This window comes from Lissotriton vulgaris, chromosome 11 (assembly GCF_964263255.1).
Source record: "Lissotriton vulgaris chromosome 11, aLisVul1.2, whole genome shotgun sequence".
Taxonomy (NCBI): domain Eukaryota; kingdom Metazoa; phylum Chordata; class Amphibia; order Caudata; family Salamandridae; genus Lissotriton; species Lissotriton vulgaris.
The window spans coordinates 152,212,081-152,234,346 of NC_141699.1; the positions used below are offsets into that span (position 1 = coordinate 152,212,081).

Genomic DNA, 22,266 nt, shown 5'->3' on the forward strand with positions numbered 1-22,266 from the left:
CCTATCACCCTCAAGGAAACGGCCTAGTTGAGCGGTTCAACCGCACGCTCAAAGGGATGATTGGGGGGTTGGAAGAGCCCCTCCGTCGCCAGTGGGATGTGCTACTGCCGTGCCTCCTCTTTGCCTATCGAGAAGTTCCCCAGAAGTCCCTCGGCTTCAGCCCGTTCGAACTCTTATATGGACACCCGGTGCGAGGGCCGCTCAGCCTAGTCAAAGAAGGTTGGGAAATGCCCCCTCTGAAGAACCCTCCAGATGTTTTCAAGTACCTCCTGACCCTACGCAACCAGACCAGAAGGTTTAGAGAAATGGCTAAAGCGAACTTGGAGGCCAGCCAGGAAGACATGAAAAGGTGGTACGATCAAAATGCCTCCTCCATCGAATTTGAACCCGGCCAACAGGTATGGGTGATGTCTCCCACCGAACCATGCGCCCTGCAAGACAAATGGACAGGGCCCTTCAAAGTGGTCGAGCGCAAGAGCCCTGTCACCTATCTCATCGATATGGAATCTTCACGGAACCCCCTCCGGGTCCTCCACGCCAATAGACTAAAACCCCACTTTGTGCGCTCGGAGCTCAGCCTCCTGATGGCAACAGACAGCGGAACCGAAGAGGATTCCGAGCCACTCCCTGGTCTCCTACGGACTCGAGAGAAGGACGGCTCCGTGGATGGGGTCCGACTCTCGGAGGCCCTCACCCAGGAGCAACGTCAAGGCTGCCGAGACCTCCTACTGCAGTTTGCCGCTCTGTTCTCCCTCACCCCAGGGGTCACCCCCTGGTGCTCCCACGACGTAGACACAGGAGACAGTCCCCCTGTCCGACATCGGGCCTACCGCGTACCAGATCGGGTACGGGTCTGCATCAAAGAGGAGGTGTCCAAGATGCTCACGCTCGGGGTCATCGAGCCCTCAGACAGCCCTTGGGCCAGCCCAGTGGTACTGGTCCCCAAAGCCGCCGCCCCCGGCACCACTCCGGAGCTCCGGTTCTGCGTTGACTACCGGGGCCTCAATGCGGTCACCAGAACCGACGCACATCCCATTCCCCGAGCAGATGAACTCATCGACCGTATGGGAGCTGCCCGCTACCTCAGCATCTTCGACCTGACAGCGGCTACTGGCAGATCGGTCTCACACCCCGAGCCCAAGAACGATCTGCCTTCTCCACCCCTGATGGCCACTACCACTTCAAGGTCATGCCATTCGGCATGAAGAATGCTCCAGCAACATTCCAGCGGCTAGTAAATCAGGTCCTGGCGGGACTCGAAGAATTCAGCGCCGCCTATCTGGACGATATCGCGGTGTACAGCCGCCACTGGTCCGACCACCTCAACCACCTCCGAGAGGTCCTGCAGGCCCTTCAACGCGCCGGCCTCACGATCAAGGCCAGCAAGTGTCAGATTGGCCAAGGGTCCGTGACCTACCTCGGGCACCAGGTGGGAAGCGGTCTGGTGGCCCCGCTGCAACTCAAAATCGCTGCCATCCAGTCTTGGCAGCCCCCCATCACCCAGACCGAGGTCCGCGCCTTCTTGGGGCTCACAGGCTACTACAGGCGGTTCGTGAGGGACTATGGCAGCATTGTGGGGCCCCTCACGGAGCTCACCTCCAAAAACCACCCAAAGAAGGTCAACTGGACCCCAGACTGTCAAGCAGCCTTCGAGAAACTGAAGGCCGCCATGTGCACTGCCCCTGTGCTCCAGGCCCCCGACTACAGTCGGGAATTCATCGTCCAAACGGATGCCTCCGACCATGGCATTGGGGCAGTCCTCTCCCAGTTGAACCCCGAAGGACTTGACCAACCAGTGGCCTTCATCAGCAGACGTCTCCTGGCCCGAGAACAACGCTGGAGCACCATCGAGAGGGAGGCCTTCGCAGTGGTGTGGGCTCTCAAAAAGCTCCGACCCTATCTCTTCGGCACCCACTTCCGGGTGCAAACAGATCATCGGTCCCTGCAGTGGCTAATGCAGATGCGGGGGGAAAACCCAAAACTGTTGCGTTGGTCCATCTCCCTGCAGGGGATGGACTTCACCGTGGAACATCGACCCGGCCAGGACCACGCCAACGCAGATGGCCTGTCAAGATTTTTCCGCCTCGACGAGGAGAGTCCCCAAGAGGATGGGTGACTCTCCCCGCCTTCAGCTGGGGGGGACGCATGTTGGACAGGCCACGTGAGGGGCTTGCCTCCTCCCCACATGACAGGACCCGGGCCCCGGTCCTCCAGACGTTACCCACAAAGGCAACCCGCACCCCGTCCCATGCGGGACTCCTGCCGCAGACATCTCTGTATCATGGGGCCGAATTCCTTCCCGCTCCCTCGGCCGGCCCGGCCGCCATCTTGGACACTGCACCACGAGGCCGCGTGGCCTCAGATCAACCCTAACCCTGGGCCTGGCCAGGCCCCGACATCCCGGCACCACCATCCACCCAGGAGGTGAACAGCCCACTTGGCAGGTTGATGGGAGAAAGAAGTATCGATGGCTCTCCCCCGCCAGGTGCCGATCGCACCCAGCTCCCCCGGGCGCTGGCTCCACCCCCCTGCTGGGTGTCTGGACTCCCTCATCCCGGACCTCCCGACCTCCAAGTGCGAGGGTCCAGACATCAAAGGGCACCAGACCTATAACTGGGGCAGCTCCAGAGCAGGAAGGCAGTTGTATCCTGGAGTCGAGAGACGCAGTGAAGAACTCATCCTTGACGGACTACTGGCGCTGCCATAGTCCTACCTTGCGAACTATTGTCCTGCCTGCTGGCGCTGCCACAACCTTCTGAAACCTTCATCGTCGTCGGGACCTGCTGGCGTGGCCGCGGACCGTTTGTAACCACCACCTTCATCGGGACCTGCTGGCTCCGCCGCGGACCGTCGCTATCTTCAACCATCCCGGGACCTGCTGGCTCCGCCGCGGTCCGATCATCCAGAACGCCAAGCTCGAGGATTGTGAGCTATTCCATCTACCAGATTGGTAACAAGACTGTCCCGCTACCCTTTTCCCAATCGAGAGACTAGAACAGAGGGGACCCCTGAGTCCAGACCTCCTTGTACCATTTCACCGTACTTAAAAGAATTGCTTATAAAGAACGTTAAACCTTATCCTGGTGTGGTGTACATCTGTGGGGGGGAAGTTACTCGTCTGTACTATCGCTGGAGACGGCTCTCCCCGGAGACCTCTCCCCTTATTCTCGGCCGACCCTCCCGGTCCGTCTAACACACTTCAATGCGCTATACTCAGATTAGATCACCTCTGACAGACTTGATTCATGTATGTTCTTCCTATCCAGCGGGTTGTAAACTTCCAACGCCCCCTCACTCCCAACGAATATGTTCCCGTCACATTAATGCAGAATGTAGATTAGCCTTGTTTTGCTCCCCTTTCAAAAGGTATAGTACGGATTCTAAAGGAAAGTTCTGAACACTGCCTTCAGCACATTTGTTGACAGACTCCCACAGAAGATGAATGTGCCTTCATGGCACCTGATCAGCCTTATGCACCACTCTTCGTGTCACGCATTTTATGAACCACTTACGAGTGATAGGGGGTGCTACCCTAGCAGACTTGGAACTTGCGCACTGCTCTGGAGTGCGCAACAAGGTATCACACAAGGTTCATGTTAAGCTGGACTTTTTTGTGTACTACTTGTGCAGAGGCAGCCCTCTGACCCTGAGAGAGGAGTGCCAATGCCCCCTCCCACCCAGGCCTAGCTTCCCTGCCACCACAAGTATAGAACATACTGCACCAGTGCAAGTTCCCTCCTCACACAAAAGCAAGAGGTACAGAACCTGTAGCACCAGTGCAAAGGTCTTTCAGAGACACTGCAAAACAAACACAAAACAAGTGCAGCACCAATGTAGGCTTCGTTCAAACTTAGAACAAGGACAGTACGTCCAGTACAATCCAGGATTCTCTCAGACACGGTAGGTCCACTCAGCCTCTCATCCATTTGAGGTCGATAAAATGAGTACCTTTGAGTTGGGTAACAATATACATCTGTTATTTCAGCACCAAGATGCCCCGTTGCTGGGGTGAACGTGCACTTTACAAATACACGTGTTATGATATGTTACACAAACATTATTACACAGCTAACAGCAGTGCAAAGGTTCCCTCTCAAAACTGATCTAGCATGCATAGAAGCTATGCAAGCTTCCCTGCCTTACGGGTTATGTGCCGGATAGGTAGCAGCAGTTAAAGGTTCCCTTACAGAAAGAACGAGTACAGAACATGCAGGACCAGTGCAGGCTTCTTCTCGACCTTGCTCTCACACACAGGCACACCCTCATGCACTTGCACTCTGGTGAGGAATAATGCCAGTTTCCCCCACAAACAGGTACACCATGAGCTGCTCATTCCAAGTTTCCCCTATACACCCATTACAATACACCCATTTTCAATACGGAGCCAGTGTAGGCTACGCAGAGAAGCAGAAGTGGAAAAGGTTCTGGGGAGATTACAGAGTAATCGAACAGCCATGTTTTAAACCATCTGAAGTTTACGAGTCACCTCCTTGCATGCACCGAGAAAAAGAACATTCCCATAGTCCAGCCGAGATGTAATTAACGCTTGGACTACGGTTTTCTGGGTGTCATGGGGAAGCATCCATATTATCTTTCTCAGCCACTTGATGATAGTAATACAGATGGCCGAGACCGTGATCACATGTTGCCTCATCGACAGCTGATTATCAAATATGATGCCTAGGTTGGGAGCTGTCTTGGAGGGAACAGGTAGGGGACCCATTTGCTGTGGCCAATGGTGAGGACCCCGTAGTGTAGTATTGTGGCCAAACAAAAGAAGCTCGGTCTTATCCCCATTTAATTTTAATTTATTGTCCTGCATCCAACTAGCTATGTTATTGAGACCAGAAAGAAGGGATGATGTAGTGGAGTTTTGACCTGTGGAAAGTGAATAGATGATCCGAGTATCATAGGCGTAAGAATAGATGGTATGTCCGGCTTGCTCCGCAATGGTAGCTAGGGGTCTTACATACAAGTTGAAGAATAGTGGGCTCAAAATAGAGCCCTGAGGGACGCTATGAGTGGAGTGATGGGTTTTGGAAGGTGAGAAAAACTTGGAACGTGCGGTCAGATAAATAGCTGGCCACCCAACCGAGAGCTGAGCCACTGATGCTGATGAACTTAATGGCAGTAAGAAGGATGGAATGGGAAACAGTGTCGAATGCGGCACTCAAATCCAGTAGGATGAGTGCCACAGTTTCCCCTCTGTCTACCTGGCACCGAATGGTCTCAGAGACCCCAAGGAGCGTAGACTCGGTAGAGAAGCCAGACCTAAAACCAGACTGAGACTGATGGAGAAAGTTGCCTGTTTGTTAGTGTGCTTTTCCAGAATTTTGGAGCAGACCGGAAGAAGTGAGATGGGGCGAAAATTAGCTGGATTATTGGGATCAGCATTAGCTTTCTTTAATAGGGGCACAATCATCGCGTGCTTCCACGTACTCGGGACCTTGGCTTCTCTGAGAGGCATTAAGAAGTTCTAAAATTAAAGTGAATGCATGAAAATCAAGAGTTAGAAGGGTTTGTGGGGGCATGGGATCCAAAGGGGAACCATATTTAATGCAACCCAGGATATTCTGCAGAGAAGTGATAGTAAGAGGGTCCCATGCAGTCAGCTGATGCGGGGAGGGCGGACACATTTGCGCATGTGTTTCTGATTCATACAAAGATGCAGACATGACCGGCTCAGGAGAGGACGCAATGTGAGTAAGAACTCCAAAGTTAACATAGATGGTCTCAATCTTGCCAGTGAAAAATTCTGCCAAGGAGTTACATTGCGTTTTATCCAGGCAGGGAGCTTTGGGCAGGCAGGACATGCCCGAAAGTTCCTGCACAGCTTTAAATAAGGCTTTAGGTCGGTTCTGAGCATTTAGAATGGATAGATTAACATGTTCCGCCTTGGCTAAATTACAAAGGTAATGGTATTTGGTAAGAGGATCTATGTAAGTTTGTTTGGCCTCAGGATCGTAATAAGCGCGCCATTTCCGTTCCAATTTTTTGCATGTAGATTTCTCATTTTTTAATTGCTCAGTGAACCATGGAGTGGGGGGATGATGTAAGTTGTGTTTATATTTGTGCAGGGGGGAAGACATGTATTGACCGCGGAGGTAAGCCAGTTATGTATAACAGCCTCCTCCTCAATGGTGGCCATATTAATAGAAGGTCTGGTATTTTCAAGACAGGAATTCAGTTTTTTGGAATCTAGATTCTTCTAATTTCTGCCAGCCCTAGGTAGCGCGGAGTTTCAAGGGATTTTCGGGGCACAGTCGATTTTTATAGAGAAACTAATTATGTAGTGATCGGACCAAGGAATGGGCCTGGGGACCTGCATGTTATGGTGTCTAAGTTAGAAAAGATGGGATCCAGTACGTTTCCTGCCCTGTGAGTAGGGCCAGAGTTATGAAGAGAAATGTTAAGTGCTGCTAAACCTTGTATAAGGTGTGTACTGGTGGGGCAGGATAAGTCGTTAAAATGTAGGTTAAGGTCTCCAAGGACCAGGAAGTTAGTTGAGTGCAAGAGTAGTGGAACAATATATTCAGGAAATGAAGAGGCCCAAGCACTGGCCGTACCGGGTGGGCGGTAAATGAGAGTGCCAGAAAGAGTGTAGTTAGGGGAGAGCAGAAGTTTAAACAGGCCGGCTTCACAATTGGGATAGCTAAGTCTTCCCACTTGCAAGAGTAAATTCTTTTAAAAATGATTGCTATACCGCCTCACTCCTTTCCCACTCTATTTTTACCTGCGTAAGTGTAGTCATCAGGGAGAGCTGAGGCTATGTCGGGCTAGAGCTGTCGTTCAGCCAGGTCTCCGTAAGAAACATAGCAGCTGGTTGAGCGGAAAGGAGAAGGTCGAAGATGTCACTCCTGTGCTTCGGTAAGGACCTACAATTTAGGCTGATGAAAGTAAGGTCAGCAGGGGAATCAAGCGGTTTGCTCCATAATGAAGTTTGGAGAAAATTAGAAGAGGTTAGATCAAGCACAGAGGGGAGAGATGATAAGGATAAATTGCACTCCCGGCAACTTAAGGGGGCAAGGTGGCAAGACAGAGGGGGGGTGACACAAACATTGTAATGGCCTGAGACTCATCAGGGTCTCTCTGGAGTAAAAAAAATTTGTCTTTTGGATAGGCAAGGAGAGTGGCCCCTGGTCCCGTCTGGTCGCGGACGGGCGCAGACGGACAGGACTCTGGCACGACTCCGGCGCGCCCCCGTAGCCCGCTGCGCGCGTCGGCCAGCACATCGGTTATGTAGGGAGGAGGCGGCAGGAAGACTAGACCGCTCCCCCCGCTTCCACCGGAAGTGAGTGCGAAAGAGAAAGCAAGACCTTCCTCCACACCACGAGCTCGGGGAGGAACGGGGAGTGGGAATACACCAAATAATACAGGTAGAGCACAATTTGCACTCATAACCGGTATAACATAAGCATAGTCTGCAGCAATGCAGGCTTGCTTCACAGTCGCACATTAACAGTACAGCACTGACAACAGCAATACATGTTTTCCTTGCACATACAACAGTTGCAGCACAAGCAGCAGGAGTGCTAAATTCTCTTCTGTACTTTCAGGACAAATGCTACTAAGGTAGCAGACACAGCACATGTCATCTTTATAGGCCATAGGAGGTACAACATGGGTCACAATACTGCAGATTTCAATCACACACAAAGAATAGGGGCAGCAAGTTTTGCACTCTTTACACATAGAAAACCTGTAGCATGGAAACTGTAGGGCATGTTTGCTTCTTACACAGAATGAAAGTAGCTCTCTCAAACTTCTCACTTTTATCCACACAACGCCAGCTACTGTTTTTTAGATTATTTAGGCGAGCAAAAATTATAGGTGTAATGTAGGAATCATTTTATTGTATTCTGTGGTTGCTTTTTAGACAACACACCATTAGCAGATAGTTATAGTCACAGGGGCAAATGTAGGCATTGGACATATCACACCCCATGTCCGTCTACCTATGTGGGCATTGTTATACCACAAATCATTCACCCTCTGGGGTCTCTTGGCTCTGTAAAAGATAGAAAAGAAGTTAAAACATTATGGGGGGAAAAAAAATGAAGCCGAGCAAACTAGGCACCAGGCACATTTCAGTAGTCTCACTACAGACAGCTCCAGCACTCTATTGGGGGAACAGTAAAAGCAAGACCTAATGGCTTTGCCAATGCTTGTTAGATTTTATGAAGTCCATGAAAAAATAATAGAGGCAACCATGCTACTGTTCCAACGTTTCCTCATAGCGTAATAGATAGATAGATAGTAATAGAAGTAATTTATTTTTCTGCATCATCGGTGACACGCAAGCCAGTACGAGTTTTGAACTCTTAAAAAGTGAATATTTATTTTTCATCCGGAGTCACAATTATATTACAGAATAGTCTACATTCAATATTGGATTCTGCCAGTTTTGGTTTGTATGGTTTCATTTAGTATTTTTACATACATTTTCAGAGACATTCTCCTTCATTGTAAACAATAATTCATTTTAGCCTTATTATAAGAGATATCATCCCAAGTTATTCCTGTACCCCCATTTTTTCTGCAAAGTTCGGGTCAGCCATGTATGTTGTGGTAGAACTGGAAAGAAACATTCGAAACATATCTAGAAGCCATTAGGGGTGATAATTATATTTCAAAAAGGAAGTTGGCCATTCTTAAACAATTTTTGGGTTTGGAAGGAAGGAATGTTTTAAAGACATTACCTCTGATGAAAACTACAGGGCTCGAAAAATCCAAAAAAATTGTACTAGTCCTGCAGGAATAGTACCTTAAAAAATGTCATCGACCTAACTCCAACCTACTTGACCTCAGTCTCTGAAAGCGGAGCAAATGTGACAAGATAACAAGATTTAAAGGCATCTTTATTGCTCATTAATTTTGTGAGCAATAAAAATGCCTTTAAATCTTGTTATCTTGTCACATTTGCTCCGTTTTCACAGACAGAGGACAAAAGTTGGTTTGTTTTCCTACTCGCCAGAAAGGGCGAGTAGGACCTAAAAACAGCTCGACCTTGTTAAATTTAGCTCGATTATGCGAGCAGTCGAGTGGAGTTTGAGCCCTGAACTATTTATGTTGAGACCAATACGGACAGTGAATCTGCAGGGGATACTAATGTTGATGTATATGAAATAGCTTTAAAAGCTTTGGAAGAAAATTTTGGGAAGAAAGTGAGTGTTGTGGTTGAGAGACAAGTTTTTTTCATGTGCACAAGCGTCGGGGAAACCATTGAACAGTATGTGGCAAATTTTAGAATGTTGGCTGTCACTTGCAAATTTAATGACATGAGAGATGATTTAATTAGAGATCAGTTAATTAATAGAATGTCTAATCTTAAGATTCAAGAAAAACTTCTTGGTTTAAAGGATCCTACTTTAGACAAAAATTTGTCAGTAGGCAAAAGAATGGAAAACACTTCAGATATGTTTAAGAACTCAATACTGTTCCGAAAAAAGTTGCACAAGACGATGAAACAGTGCATATCTTTAAAAAAAGAGTTTTAAAAAAGGAATAGATAAATCTGATGTAATCAGAAGAAAGATGGATACTTCAGATAGATTATTTAAGTTGTTTTATTAAGTTAAGATTTTAAGATATAATGATAACCCCATCAGGAGCAGTTGTCCTGCTGCTCAGCAAGACTCAAGATACAACAAAATGCTTTCCTGATAACAAACAAGAAGATTCTAAATTGAAATCTAAGTTTTGTTTCAAGTGTGGTAGTCCAAAGCATACTGTCGGTGCTAATTTTTGCCCAGCTATTAAAAGCAGATGTCACAAATGTAAAAAACTGGGGCATTTTGCAAGATGGTGCAAAAGCTCTGGATCTGCTGTTTCTTCCAGATCTGTTAATTTAGTTGATCAAATCAATTCTTTCCAAAGGGAAGATTTGTCAGGTGATAGTGATTGTGAAGATGATAGTGTGGAAGTTATGGTTATTGAATCCAAACAAGTACTTAAATGTGAGGTGGATAAACAGGATGGTTATCGCCCTCCCAAATGAATAATCAAAATTAGAGACAAAGAGGTACAAGTTTGGGCAGATTCCTGTTCTCCATTTACCATCATTGATAAATCCATCTGGGTAGGTTTGGGTGGTAAGTTGGAGGAGTTACAATCCAGCGATGTTATTCCTGAAGGTTATTGCGTTGAAAAACTACCCGTTATTGGGTATATAGAAACGTTTTTTTAATAGGAAAACTATAGCGAAGTTGTATGTAGTACACAAGGTCAGATCTCTTTTGAGCTGGAAGGAGCAGAGAGCTCTCGACAAAGTTTTAAACCTGAACCATCCCCAACAAGTACTATTAACGTCGCCTAGTAACTCTTCCAAATGGTGCACTAAGTTTCCCAAGTTATTCAGTAAAAAGTTCGGTTGCCTGAGAAAATTTAAACATAGAATAATCTTAAAGGTTGATGCTGTTCCCAAAGTGCATAAGGTTAGGAATGTTCCTTTCATATTGAGAGACAAACTTAGAGAAGAGTTACATAGGCTTTGTATTGAAGGCGTAATTGAGCCTGTTGTAGCATCAGAATGGTTAAGTCTAATAGTTTGGGCCAGAAAATCCAATGGAAATATTAGGATGTTCATCTCATCTTACTACTTTGGATTTATCCAATGCGTACCACCAAGTCTTATTACATGAGGATTCCAAGCACATCACATCTTTCATTACTCCAGAGGGCGCCTTCCAATTTGTACGCATGCCTCACGGTTTGGCGTCAGCGTCGACTGTATTTCAAAGGGTGATGCAGAACGTCTTGGCTGGTCTGGAAAATGTGGGTGGTGTTAAGACGATGTTTTGGTGTGGGGGTTGTGATAAATCCAGACATGATGACAATTTAGAAAAAGTCCTCAAGAAACTGATGACATGAGAGACATGATGACAATTTAGAAAAAGTCCTCAAGAAACTGTCTGAAGCTGGTCTCACCATAGCATTGGAGAAATGTAAATTTGGTGTGAGTGAGGCTGAGTATTTCAGTCACACGTTATCATGTGATGGTGTAAAACCTAAACGGAATCTGGTGGATGCCATTGAGAAAGCACCAGCTCCAAGGGATAGAGGCCAATTAAGATCATTTCTGGGTCTCGCAGAGTATTATTTGAAATTTGTACACCATTTTTCTGAAAAGGTACACAAGTTAAGAAAGCTGATGAAAAGGGGTGCCAAGTTTGAGTGGTCAGAAACATGTCAACAGAATTTTGACAGGCATTAGCATATCTCTTAAACCTCACATCGCCGGCCAGAGCACACTTTCCTTTGCGTATGCGCACTACACAGCAATTACCCCCGGCACATGCGCAATGCAGGCTGCACTCACGACGCCCAGCCAGAAGAAGGAGACTCCCAGCCCCACGAACGGCAATCGCGCTCCCTATAACTGGGCACAGGCTCAACTCAATAGCAGGCAGCCGCTGGATGGGGCAGGTGCGGAGGCTCGAGCTCGAGGCAACAACCGTGAGTATTCTTCCCCCCCCCCCCCGGGGGGGGGGAGGGGGGGGGAGAATACTCACGCGCAACGCTGGTTCCTCTCTGCGATTTACTTTTTAAATCCCCGTGGGCTCAATCAGTTCTCTGACCCATGATGGGTGTCTACTTTATCTTTCCAGTATACCTGGATGCTTTCACAACCAGCGCCGCTTAGCCTCGGAAACAAGACTTTCATTACAGGGTAAGCCATGCCTCACAGCCATTCCCTATTCACTGTTGTTGTGTGCATCGATCTGGAATGAGCGATTGGGGGTCTGTGTTAACTTATTTGTTGCAGTCTGGCAGAGGTGCACGGGTTCCCTCACAGCGCGGTCCACCGGGCAATGCGCTCCGCACGCCCCCCCTACAGGCTCGGGCCCCACACGCCTCGGGTCCTTGTGTCAACGAGGCGCCGCCACACGGTTCTGTCTCCACGTGCACCCTGATGTTAGAAGCATATATGTACTCTGGTGGCTAATCACGTACACTAAAGAACTCTCTTATAGCGGCTATCTGGAATGCATGATGTAGCTTCTTTTCACAATGATGGCCATATGCTAACGATTACCACCATGATTTCAGGCACTAATGTAGGTCTTGATTTTGGTCTGTCTAGGTATCAGCCCCCCTGCCCTGCCTATTATTTTTACCAGTGTTGTCTTTTTTCTTTCCCTGTCCTTTTCTTTTTATCCCCCATCCATGCACTCATGGCTAGATCAACCTACAGTGATCCCCCTACCACTCTAGGGATGACCTACGAGGGTAGCCCACTGCCCTGACAGGGTTATCAGCCTGAAACCCTTCTCTTCTTGTATAGACTGACATGCACTTTCCACACCCTTTAATTTTTAGGTCCTGAAGAAACGAGACTGATCTTTACGACACCACATGCGTGAAACATGTCCACCTTGTGTCTAGTTACACTGGCAAATTAAAGCCCCACGTAACTCCCTACCCTTCTGTTTCTTTAATTTACCAAGGACACCACGAGAATAAAAACCTATAGTGGATGCCCTTAGGTATTTTTAACTTCACCTGCACGCACCACACCACTTCTCTCACAAAGAATCAGACCCTCCAACCTGTCTCGCCCCCACACCTGCACGCACTTTACGGCGCATTCTCTTTTAACCCCTTCGCTGCGGCGGCAATTCCGCCTCAGCGCTAGGGGGGGGGGGGGGGGGGCGAGCGGAGGCCGCATGCTTGTGACAGAGCCGCTCCGTCACGAGCCGCGGTTGAGCTGTGCTCGTAACGGAGCGGTTCCGTCATGGCCCCGCCCGCTCAATAGAACGCACCGCGCAGGCGCGGCGGCAGGGCCATGACGGAACCGCTCCGTCATGAGCACAGCTCAGCCGATGCTCATGATGGAGCGGCTCCGTCGTGAGCATGGGAGGGGTTAAAGATCTCCGCTAAAGAGACCCTTCGGGGGCCCATCAGACATTGCAGCGCCGGTCTGACGAGGAGCACCAAAAGCCCGATGATGAAGAATGACATACTTCGGGGTGTGTGAGGGCGTATGAGAGGAAAGTCCTGGACTTCCCCTTCGGGATTGGATCCTTGGAACCGGGGATAAACTACTTTTTTTTTCTCTTCCTTTTCTTCTTTCTCCTCTGACTCCCTCCCTCTACCCTCTAATCTTTCTTCCTAACCTCTCTCTATCTTTCCTCTCCTCTCTCTCGATTACTTGGGTGACATACATGCACCCATTACCCTGGAACAGTGTCCTCATTGATATAGTCATTTATATAGGAGCGCGGACAATGGACCATAACAAGCTCCTGGTCCCCCCCCCTTCTTGTTGACTCAAGAGAATTTTGATTCCATTAAGAGTAGCATTGCCAATGCCGTCATGTTGAAACGTTTTGATCCAGTTGATCAGACCATTATTTCCACTGATGCCAGTAATTATGGTCTGGGTGCTGTTCTCATGCAAGTTCACAAAGGGGTCGAAAGGGTAGGTGCTTTCGCTTCCCGCACATTAAAAGGTGCAGAGCATACATATTCCACGATCGAGAAAGAAGCTTTGGCTTACAGTTGGGGTGTGCAATATTTTCGAACATTTGTATGGGGAACCACTTTCCAATTACATACAGATCATAAACCTTTGGTGAATCTTTTTTCTACAAGAGGTGCGAGCAAAGCCACTCCAAGAGGTTATATCGTCTTCAGGAATATATTTTTGAGATAAAGTATATTCCAGGTGCCAAGAATGTTAATGCTGATAGTGATCCAAAGGTAGTCTTGAAACGCAATCAGCAAGATGAGGACGATGAATGGATGGTGGCTGAAGTTAAGGATGTGTGCAGTGCCATTAGTCAGGAAGATTGGAAAAAAGCCCTGGATGAGGATGAAACTTTAAGTAAGGTTATTGGTGCTTTGAGTGATGAGCGTGGGTGGTGTTTTCATAAAGATTTGATGTCTTTCAAATTCATATGGTATAAATTGAATGTTATTGATGATCTTCTTAGAAGAGGGGGTAGGTTGGTTGTGCCTGAGAGTCTTAGAGAAAGATTGCTGAAAATAATGCACGAAGGACATGGGGGAATGTCTGCCATGAAAAGAAGATGTAGAGAGAATTTTTGGTGGCCTGGCATGGACATTTAAATTGAGCGTTATGGTCGAGATTGCATTACATGTGCTTGTAGTGACAATACCCATTCTTCCTGGGAAACCACCATTGTTGCTTCACCCATGCCTAAGGGTCCCTGGGATAAACTGGCTGTAGACATTTGTGGACCTTTTGACATTTGAATGTTTCTGAGAAATTTGCCATGGTCATGGCTGACAATTTCTCTAAATGGCCGGAAGTTGCTTTCGTTAGAGAAGTCGGGAAGTGTTATTTCATTCTGTGAAGATATTTTCAGACGGGAGGGATGTCCAGCTGAGATAGTTACGGATAATGGGCCCCAATTTATCTCTGAAGAATTTAAGACTTTCCTTGTTAAGTGGGGCATCAAACACACTACAACACCAGTTTATCATCCATGGGGCAATGGCCTCGTAGAAAGCTTTAATAGGGTGTTGGTTGAATATGTCCAATTGGGGTTTATGAATAGTGAGTCCTGGAAGCAGCATGTCAAGGACATGTTATGGTCACATTGTACTACTCCTTATTCGGTAACAAAAGAAACACCTTTTTCTTTACTCAGAGGGAGAATACCGTGTTCTGTGGCTGTACCAGCGTGGATGAGCAGAGCTAGTAAGCATAATGTGAACTTGAATAAAGTACAAGACAGAGTGGAAAAGTACCAAAAACCTTATTGCCATCGCCATAATAAGAATATTTTGAAGTCTAAACGTTTGTTCTCGCAAGGAATGTTTGTGAGAGTGTTTGTGGGAGACAAATCTAGGAAGGGTTGTTCGAAATGGTCTTCTCTAAAGAAGGTTGTTCTTGTGAAAGGGAACAGTGTGAAACTTGCTGATGGTTATTGGTGGAGTGCTAGAAAAGTTTCACCATGCTCTGACACGGAGGTCGCAGTGTTTTCTAGACCTCAGCAAGAAGCTAGTGAGAGTAGAATTGTTCCAGGTGCAAGCAACAAGTCATTTCCTACTGTTAGATTTAGTTCTGGACGTTTATGTGCAATGCCCAAAAAATATGCTGATTACATATGTTCGTAATGCATTTGTTCATTATAATTAGTTATTTTTTTTAAAGGAGGAAGATGTGTTATATTCTTCTCAGTGAATCATTTACCCTTGTATGTTTATGTAATGCTCTGCAACACTGATGCTCCTTAGCAACTAGTCTGTTCTGATGCACTTGTGAGATCTTTAGAACAGAAGGAAGGCTGTTGGAGGAAAGAGCAGCTGTGTCCCAGGGGTCTGTTCCTGTAGTCATAATAAATATATTACTTCATCAAATTACCTGTGTCCTGCTTCTTCAAAAATGCCACCACTCACTCCCAGTATTCAGAGGAGTTCTGGGATGAATGGGGTTTAGCAACAATGAGGCAAGCTGGGCTCCTGTTAACTCCTAGACATAAAATATAATACTATGGAGATTACTAACTGAGCTAATGTTTATCTCCGAACACCAAACTAATTTAACATAGACAAACTCTAAACTAACCTCCCTCACCCAGAATCCATTTATATTTAATAGATCGAAGAGTTGAAAATAGGGGTACTTAACTATAATTAATAACATGTGCGAGTTTACAGTGATATATTGTGGATGGTCTGCTGTACTGGTGGATAAAGTTAAGAATAGTCTTGTGTTTGTATTCACAAGAGCATGGACTCTAAACGTACAGTAGTATGATAAAGTTGGTATACGTGAAAAAAATGCATTATGTGGGCAGATATGTTTTTTGTTAATCTCTACAGAATTACTATGTACAGATGCAGCTTGTTTAATTCTAGTTAGACGATGTCTCTCCAATTTGCCATCACTTCCACCACATCTATAGGCACAGCATAAGGCAAATAAGTAAAAGAGCCCTCTGTGTCCTAAGGAATGCTCAATTACTTTTTTATCTTTGTGCTGAAACATGTCAAGCACAGCATTGGATGAAGGTTGTTTCCTAATTATCTGTAACTAAATATATGTTTACGTTTTTTTAACCCTTTCGCTGCTGATGACGAGCTCAGCTCGTCATCACCCACGGGTGTCGTGTGCTGATGACGAGCTGAGCTCGTCATGAAGAAGGGGAATCTGAATATTTCAGCACAGCGCAAAAATCCCCACAGCAGCCATGTGGTTAACTTGTACTAGTGGCAATGAATAATAAATAGCACTGAAGGCACAACTGGATATAATTTCAACAGCATAGAGACTGTTAGAACTAAGTCATCCTATAACAAAACCGAAAAGAACTCAGGATGAGCCAACTGAGCAACTCCGTTGCTGGTAAGACGCACCCCATATGATGGATGATGCATGCCACCTGGTGTGGGAGGGGGGTCTGTAGCCATGTAAAAGATAACAATACACTCAGTATATTTTGAGGCCTCGCCATATTGGACACTGTGCCATATTCAATCAGATAAGATTTGCATCGCAAGTATACATTGTCAATAATCAAACTGGTCCCTGAAAAACTGAAACAGGTGACATTGTCAGAAGAAGGTTCACCCATTTACTGTTGCCTTTCTCTGGTTATTCAATGTAAATGTGCAACAGTGGGAGGGTGAGAATGAGAGTGAAACAGTATATAACATACCACATAAAATATAAAATCTAGGGTCAAAGAGTCCACAGCAAAACCAGGATACCAGTTGTAATCCCAGGTTTTCCCAACTAAACTGCACATTTCTAAACAATGACTCGCTCAATCCTTCGATTGGCCAAAATGCCAATATCGGTGACGGCTATAACCTGGCACAACACCCACAACCCCACTAAACTCTATATAAAAAAAAAAAGGTTTTGCTTATTGTTCGAGATACGTTTCTGTGCACTAAACATTTTTCGTCTGAAAATCCTCGAATTGCAGGTTGGAGAGCATACTATTCATTTTTCAGGACAGCATATGCACACATTGGCATAAAACGTACCTAGTTAAGTTTGGAATTTTAGGCGCTCAATGAACAAGAAAAAATTAACCGGCCTCTCATATTAACAGGTATCAACTTGGTACGGTTAAATTATTAGCATGCAACTGAATGATTTGAAGTGGGTATACGTGAGCAGTAGACATAAATATGCAAACCAAAAACTCAGTCCTCTTAGAGCATGTTTACGGATGCCAAAATCTATGCCTCAAAAAAAAAAAAAAAAAAGCACACGTCTGAACAATTAACGATGATCAAACGTGTATTTTCTCAAAACATCATTCAATATCGCAAATGTGTTTTTTGTTTCCAAAATAACCTAGGAGTGCGTTTTTCTCAACACCCAGCTGCCTCTCTTAAGTGTTCTTCTGAAGACCCTGAATAGGTTAGTGCACCTTTAAGAAGCACGCACATGGTGTCAACGCTGTATTACTTTCCGCCCAGTCTGAGGTTTATTTACTACAAGCTGCATCAATGAAATGCCAACAGCCCGCCAGAAATCGTAATGGCGTGGTTCGCAGATGTCCTGCAACAGCTTAAACCATGCACAAGGGCCGAACTAATGACAGCACACATCAGCAGCAGCATGTGCTGCACGGATCTAATTTGGCCCCATGATAAAGCAAATGTAAGGTTTACGTGCGATTCGGAGAAGGGTGTCAAAGAAGCAGGAAACGAAAACTTTTCGGGAAGTGAAAAAGTGAGATTTTAACCCCAGGATGTCTGCAGGATCCTGGCGAGTACAGCCCTCCTGCAGTCTCCTAGCAACTGTCAACATATTCGGGAGCATGTGACTGCCAAGCCATGGGAAACAAGCTGAGAACCGACACCAGCGCACGTCACGGAGTGTCACACCTCCGAGGCGTGCCGGGCATGAGTTTGAGTGGGAAGTGGTATTGGGGAAAGGGTTGGTGAATGGAGGAGGCCACTTATTTCAAAGAGCTGCTCGGGAGAAAGGCTCACGGCTGCAAACAGAATCAAATGGCAATTAAGATAATATAGCGCTTGACGATGCGAAGGCAGACCGTTTGTTGGTGCTACATCTAAGAGTTCTAGTGGCTACAATACTCAATGTCTAGCGTGAAAACTTAATTATATTAATTCCAGTTTCTTTATTCGACCAAATTGTGTTATACCCGGCGAATAACTGGTTTTCCCCCATACCACGTTTGACAAATATTTACAAATGTGATCTCCAAGACAAGTTAACAGATAAAGACATGCGGTACATAGTGGATATGTGGGTTATTGTTTAGATTGGGATACTGACGTGAATCTGTTTGGGGAGGAGGGCATTCGCTAGGTCCTAAGACATAGAAAATAGAAAGTGCTCTCTCACATTGAGATGTGCCCTTGTGGGAAGTCATGGGAGACAGCGGTGAAAAGTGAGGCGATTGACATGGTGAAAGGTAATGACAAGCAAAACACCATGAAAAATGCCACACGTGGATGCACGTAATGTGGAATAGTGGAGTTGTGCTGACTGGTGGGTCTTAAACACGGGGGGGGGGGGTTAATAGTTATGGTTGTTATGATGAATTTCGCTGGGTGAAGGGACCGAGGGCACGGAATCCCCAAAAACTGACGGAGGACCGGCATATCACATGGTAACGTTAAATAGTGGTGGAGGTTTGAGGGGGGGGGGGGGCTGGTTGAAGGGAGCGAGGGCATAGAAGTCCTCGGGGAAAAGGGAGACAGACAATATGGGGTGAACTGGCATAGCACACTGCAGCGAGGCATCTATGAGTCACATACCCTTCCAGTAACGGATGGGAGACTTGGCTAGCACATGGTACAGAAGGACATGGATAGGGTGGGCGATACTAAGACAGGGGCGCGGGGAGTCTCCCGGGGCAGATGCCAAGGAAGGAATCCCACAGAAGGACACCACATGCAAGGCTCGCAGCCTGTCACCCACTCGAGGAGGCGTGCCTCCCTCTTGTTTACCTTTAGTGTCCAGCTCCGCGTGGATGATGTTGCCCATGACAGAGGTGTTGTGGAGGTGCAGCACCGCCTCCTTGGCCCCTTTCACCGAGGAGAAGACCACCTTCGCGATCCCCAGGTGCTTCTTGTTCTTGGGGTTGTATAGGATTTCCACCTCTTCAACCTCGCCGTACTTCTTGCACATGTCGCCCAGGAAGTTCTCGCGGATGTTGTCGTTCAGCTTAGCGAACGTGACCTGCTTGGGGGGTACAGGCCCCACGTAGTACTCGTCGATCTGAAGGGGGCAGAGGCATGTGTATTAAAAACAGTGCCAGAGGCACAGACGCGAGCTAACCACAGGGAGAGCAAGTGCAGACCGAACTGAGAGCAGCAGCTGGTGTGCAGGAAACACGCTGCAGGTGTCAGCGGGCGCCGAAAGAGAAAGTGCTCTGTCTCTAAACTTGGCGCTGTCATCTTTAGCCATGATTGGTTTATTTAATGATTGCATTTATTCATAATTTAAACAAACGTTAACGCACGCCAACTCCTTAATCTATCAAACAGAGCATTCTTACAATAATCTCCTATTTCTTAATCGAAGTAATAAAAATAACATTTTTCAACGCATTTCGTCAAACAACTAGCGTCTCATTTCTGCATTCCTAAAACTCAGTACATCATAATAAATACGTATGGGTTAACTACAAAAACATTTTCAGTCCAAAATGTAGGTTTTGCAGAAAAAGCACATTCGACATCACGCGGTAAATTATGTTCCTAGACCAGAAACATAAAATGTCTACTAAGCCGAGCACACACAAATGTCGAAGTTGACCGCTGCAATTAGTTTCATCTGACATAAAACACACACACCTACACACAAGCCCTACAATAAAGTGGCTAATTGTAACAAGCACGCGACAGTCCTTGTAATTAATTCCATCTTAGTTCCACGAATCTAAAAAAACATTCAGGTACAACTCGATTCTTTCTGCGCCATGCGGGGTTGGGGGCACTGTTGCTTTAAATGCTGTTTTCTTGAGCCGCGAAGAGCACGCAGAAAGCACATGTTGGGAACACATACCTTAAGTTTGGGCACCGGCAGGTCCAGTTCTTTCGTTTTCGTCCATATCCGTCCAATTCTGGGGTCCCGGATAGAGTCCACCGGAGGGACCCCCGAGTTCTGAGAGTGCACAAAAAGAAGGATGAAATCAGTCACGAGGTTTAACAAACAACAGAATGTTTGTGTTTGCAATAGCGGCCATATAGCAGACGAGAGGGAGGGAGAGTGACACATTCAAACACACGCGTCAAGTTGTAGAAGGTCCCAGATTGCAAGAGAGGGAAACACTGTATTTAGATAGAGGGAAACACTGTATTTAGAGGCAGTCCCATATTCTGACAGTGCATCGGGCGGGAAGCAGTGTGCCCGGCTACAAGTTAACTCGTAACTCCCAGGATCAAGACGGCTGTCAACTCTTGGGAAGTGGTGAACTTAATTGTCTATCACAAATAAAAACCTGTGCCCCTCATTTTGTTCTAGTATGGGTCGATGGCCCATTTCTTTACAGTAACTCATCTATTTGTTTAGTTTGTAGGTGCTGTGGGTATTAATCTATGTATAGTAGTAGTTAATGCTGCGGGTCTCCTAGGGACATCTACAAACATCCATAGTATCACCAAAGCGGTGTCCACTCGCCCTCTACTTTTAGCGATGGTCTGGGGAACAGTTAAAAAGGGGTCCGGTGGAGTTCTGGTATGGCGGGACACTACTACCGATCCACAGCTGGCGAAGCATCCAGTTGCATACACTTGTCGACTGTTTAGGGGGGCGTGTGTAGGTGGGAGGAGAAATCCGACTGACAGGCAAGCTCCCTCTGCAGGTGTAATTCAAACAGCAGCCACACAGATGTTACTTGAGGGGACGGGGTGCGTGCAGGGGTTGCTCCCTTAAAACCTACAGGCATGTTGAAGTGCTGCCCATCGTATCGATAGAGCTTGTGCTGCCCCTTCCTCAGAGCTGGGTCAATGATGAGTTTGTAACTTTTCCAGTGGTGTCCCTTCTTCTCCGCAGAGCCGCCTCCTCCCGGTGCTACCGGGGTGCTTCCCCCTCCACCTTCCATGCCATTGATCCAGCCTGCAGGAGAGAGTTCAAAAAAGTACCCGGCAGTGTGAAAAAATAAGAGTGAATATATGGACAGACAAGATGACATACATAAGTAAAATGGTATACAATGCAATGGCTAAAGGTGTCCCAGCCAACCCTCAACACCAGCAGGGGTACTAGTCTGGTGCCTTCCCCCCCAAATACAACCCCCGAAGATAGCGGCTGCAACGCCTGAGTCGGGTACTTACCTGCATGCTGCTGCTGTCTGTCCGGGGGGTGCTTGGCTTTCTCCCCCGCCGCCACATCCCGGTAGGACATTTTTTTTGTTTTGTTTTCCGCCGTGTTTCCTTCTTCTTTCCCCCCTCCGTGGCGGAGGGGGGCAACGCTCCCCCTTCAGCTCCTCTTCTCCCTCCCCCTGCCGAGGGACTGGCACGGGCTGAAGGGAGCCGGCCTCCCCCGGGCCAGCCGCCGACACATTATTGTAGGAGTCTAGGGGGTGAAGCTAGCCTGGGTTTTCCTCGGCTCTCCTTCTCAGAGAGGAGAGAGAGGGGGGAGGGCCGGAGGTATCCCACAAGCCACCGCGGCCGTGTGTAGAAACCAGCGCTAAAGCCTTTTACCATTCCGGATGCACATTCAACGGCGGCCGGGCGGGGACAAGAGACGGCAGAGCGCGAAGGGGAGCGGAACACAAAAAACAACACTGCGCGCACCCCTCTCCGGGGATGCAGTCGATACCCCGAAGCCCGTGAACTGACATTTTTAACGTATATGTTCTTAATTTGCAAAGCCCTTTATAAGGCACGTTTCTTGGGCCACAGCGATGGAAACTACCGGGGCCCTCTTTTCAAACCAAATCGTCAATTTTCAACAGTTTTAGATTGCGTTTTAACCGAAGGCGGTCTTTCTATACCGATATGGAACCCCAATGTAACCTCTTTAGGTTTGACAGCTTAATGGAACATCTATTAAAAACTATTTGTTTTTAAAAATAAACGGATTGAAAATAAGCTGCAGAAACCTAGATGTTTGTCGTAGTGCCCGGAATTCTGAGCAGTTTACGTAATTTCGTATGTATTTTTATTTTAACAGAACATTCAAGATTAAAGTCCCGCCCGAATCGAGTGTTTTTTTCTTAAAATTCAGATGGTTTTCTTTATAAACGTGGTCTCGAGCCTTACCGTTTTTCAAGCACTTCGTATCGGCAGGTTATCAAAGACTGAAGATGCCAGACTGAGGTAAACGTGGATTCATTATTGCTTCTGCTGTTTTCTTAGTTA

General features: G+C 46.9%; 1 protein-coding gene across 4 annotated transcripts in view; it reads right to left on the minus strand.

The window, feature by feature from the left end:
* SETD1B (SET domain containing 1B, histone lysine methyltransferase) overlaps window positions 1-21,533 on the minus strand; it is a 402,280-nt gene extending 380,747 nt beyond the window's left edge. For all 4 annotated transcript variants that reach the window (XM_086942988.1, XM_086942987.1, XM_086942986.1 and 1 more), the window contains exons 1-4: window positions 21,238-21,533; window positions 20,844-21,019; window positions 19,967-20,065; window positions 18,907-19,177 (exon numbers count right to left, since the gene is read on the minus strand). In XM_086942988.1, coding sequence (XP_086799114.1) covers window positions 18,907-19,177; window positions 19,967-20,065; window positions 20,844-21,019; window positions 21,238-21,307 — 616 coding nt within the window. In that variant the 5' untranslated portion in view covers window positions 21,308-21,533. The remainder of the gene's footprint in view (window positions 1-18,906; window positions 19,178-19,966; window positions 20,066-20,843; window positions 21,020-21,237) is intronic.
* Window positions 21,534-22,266: the final 733 nt, after the last annotated feature.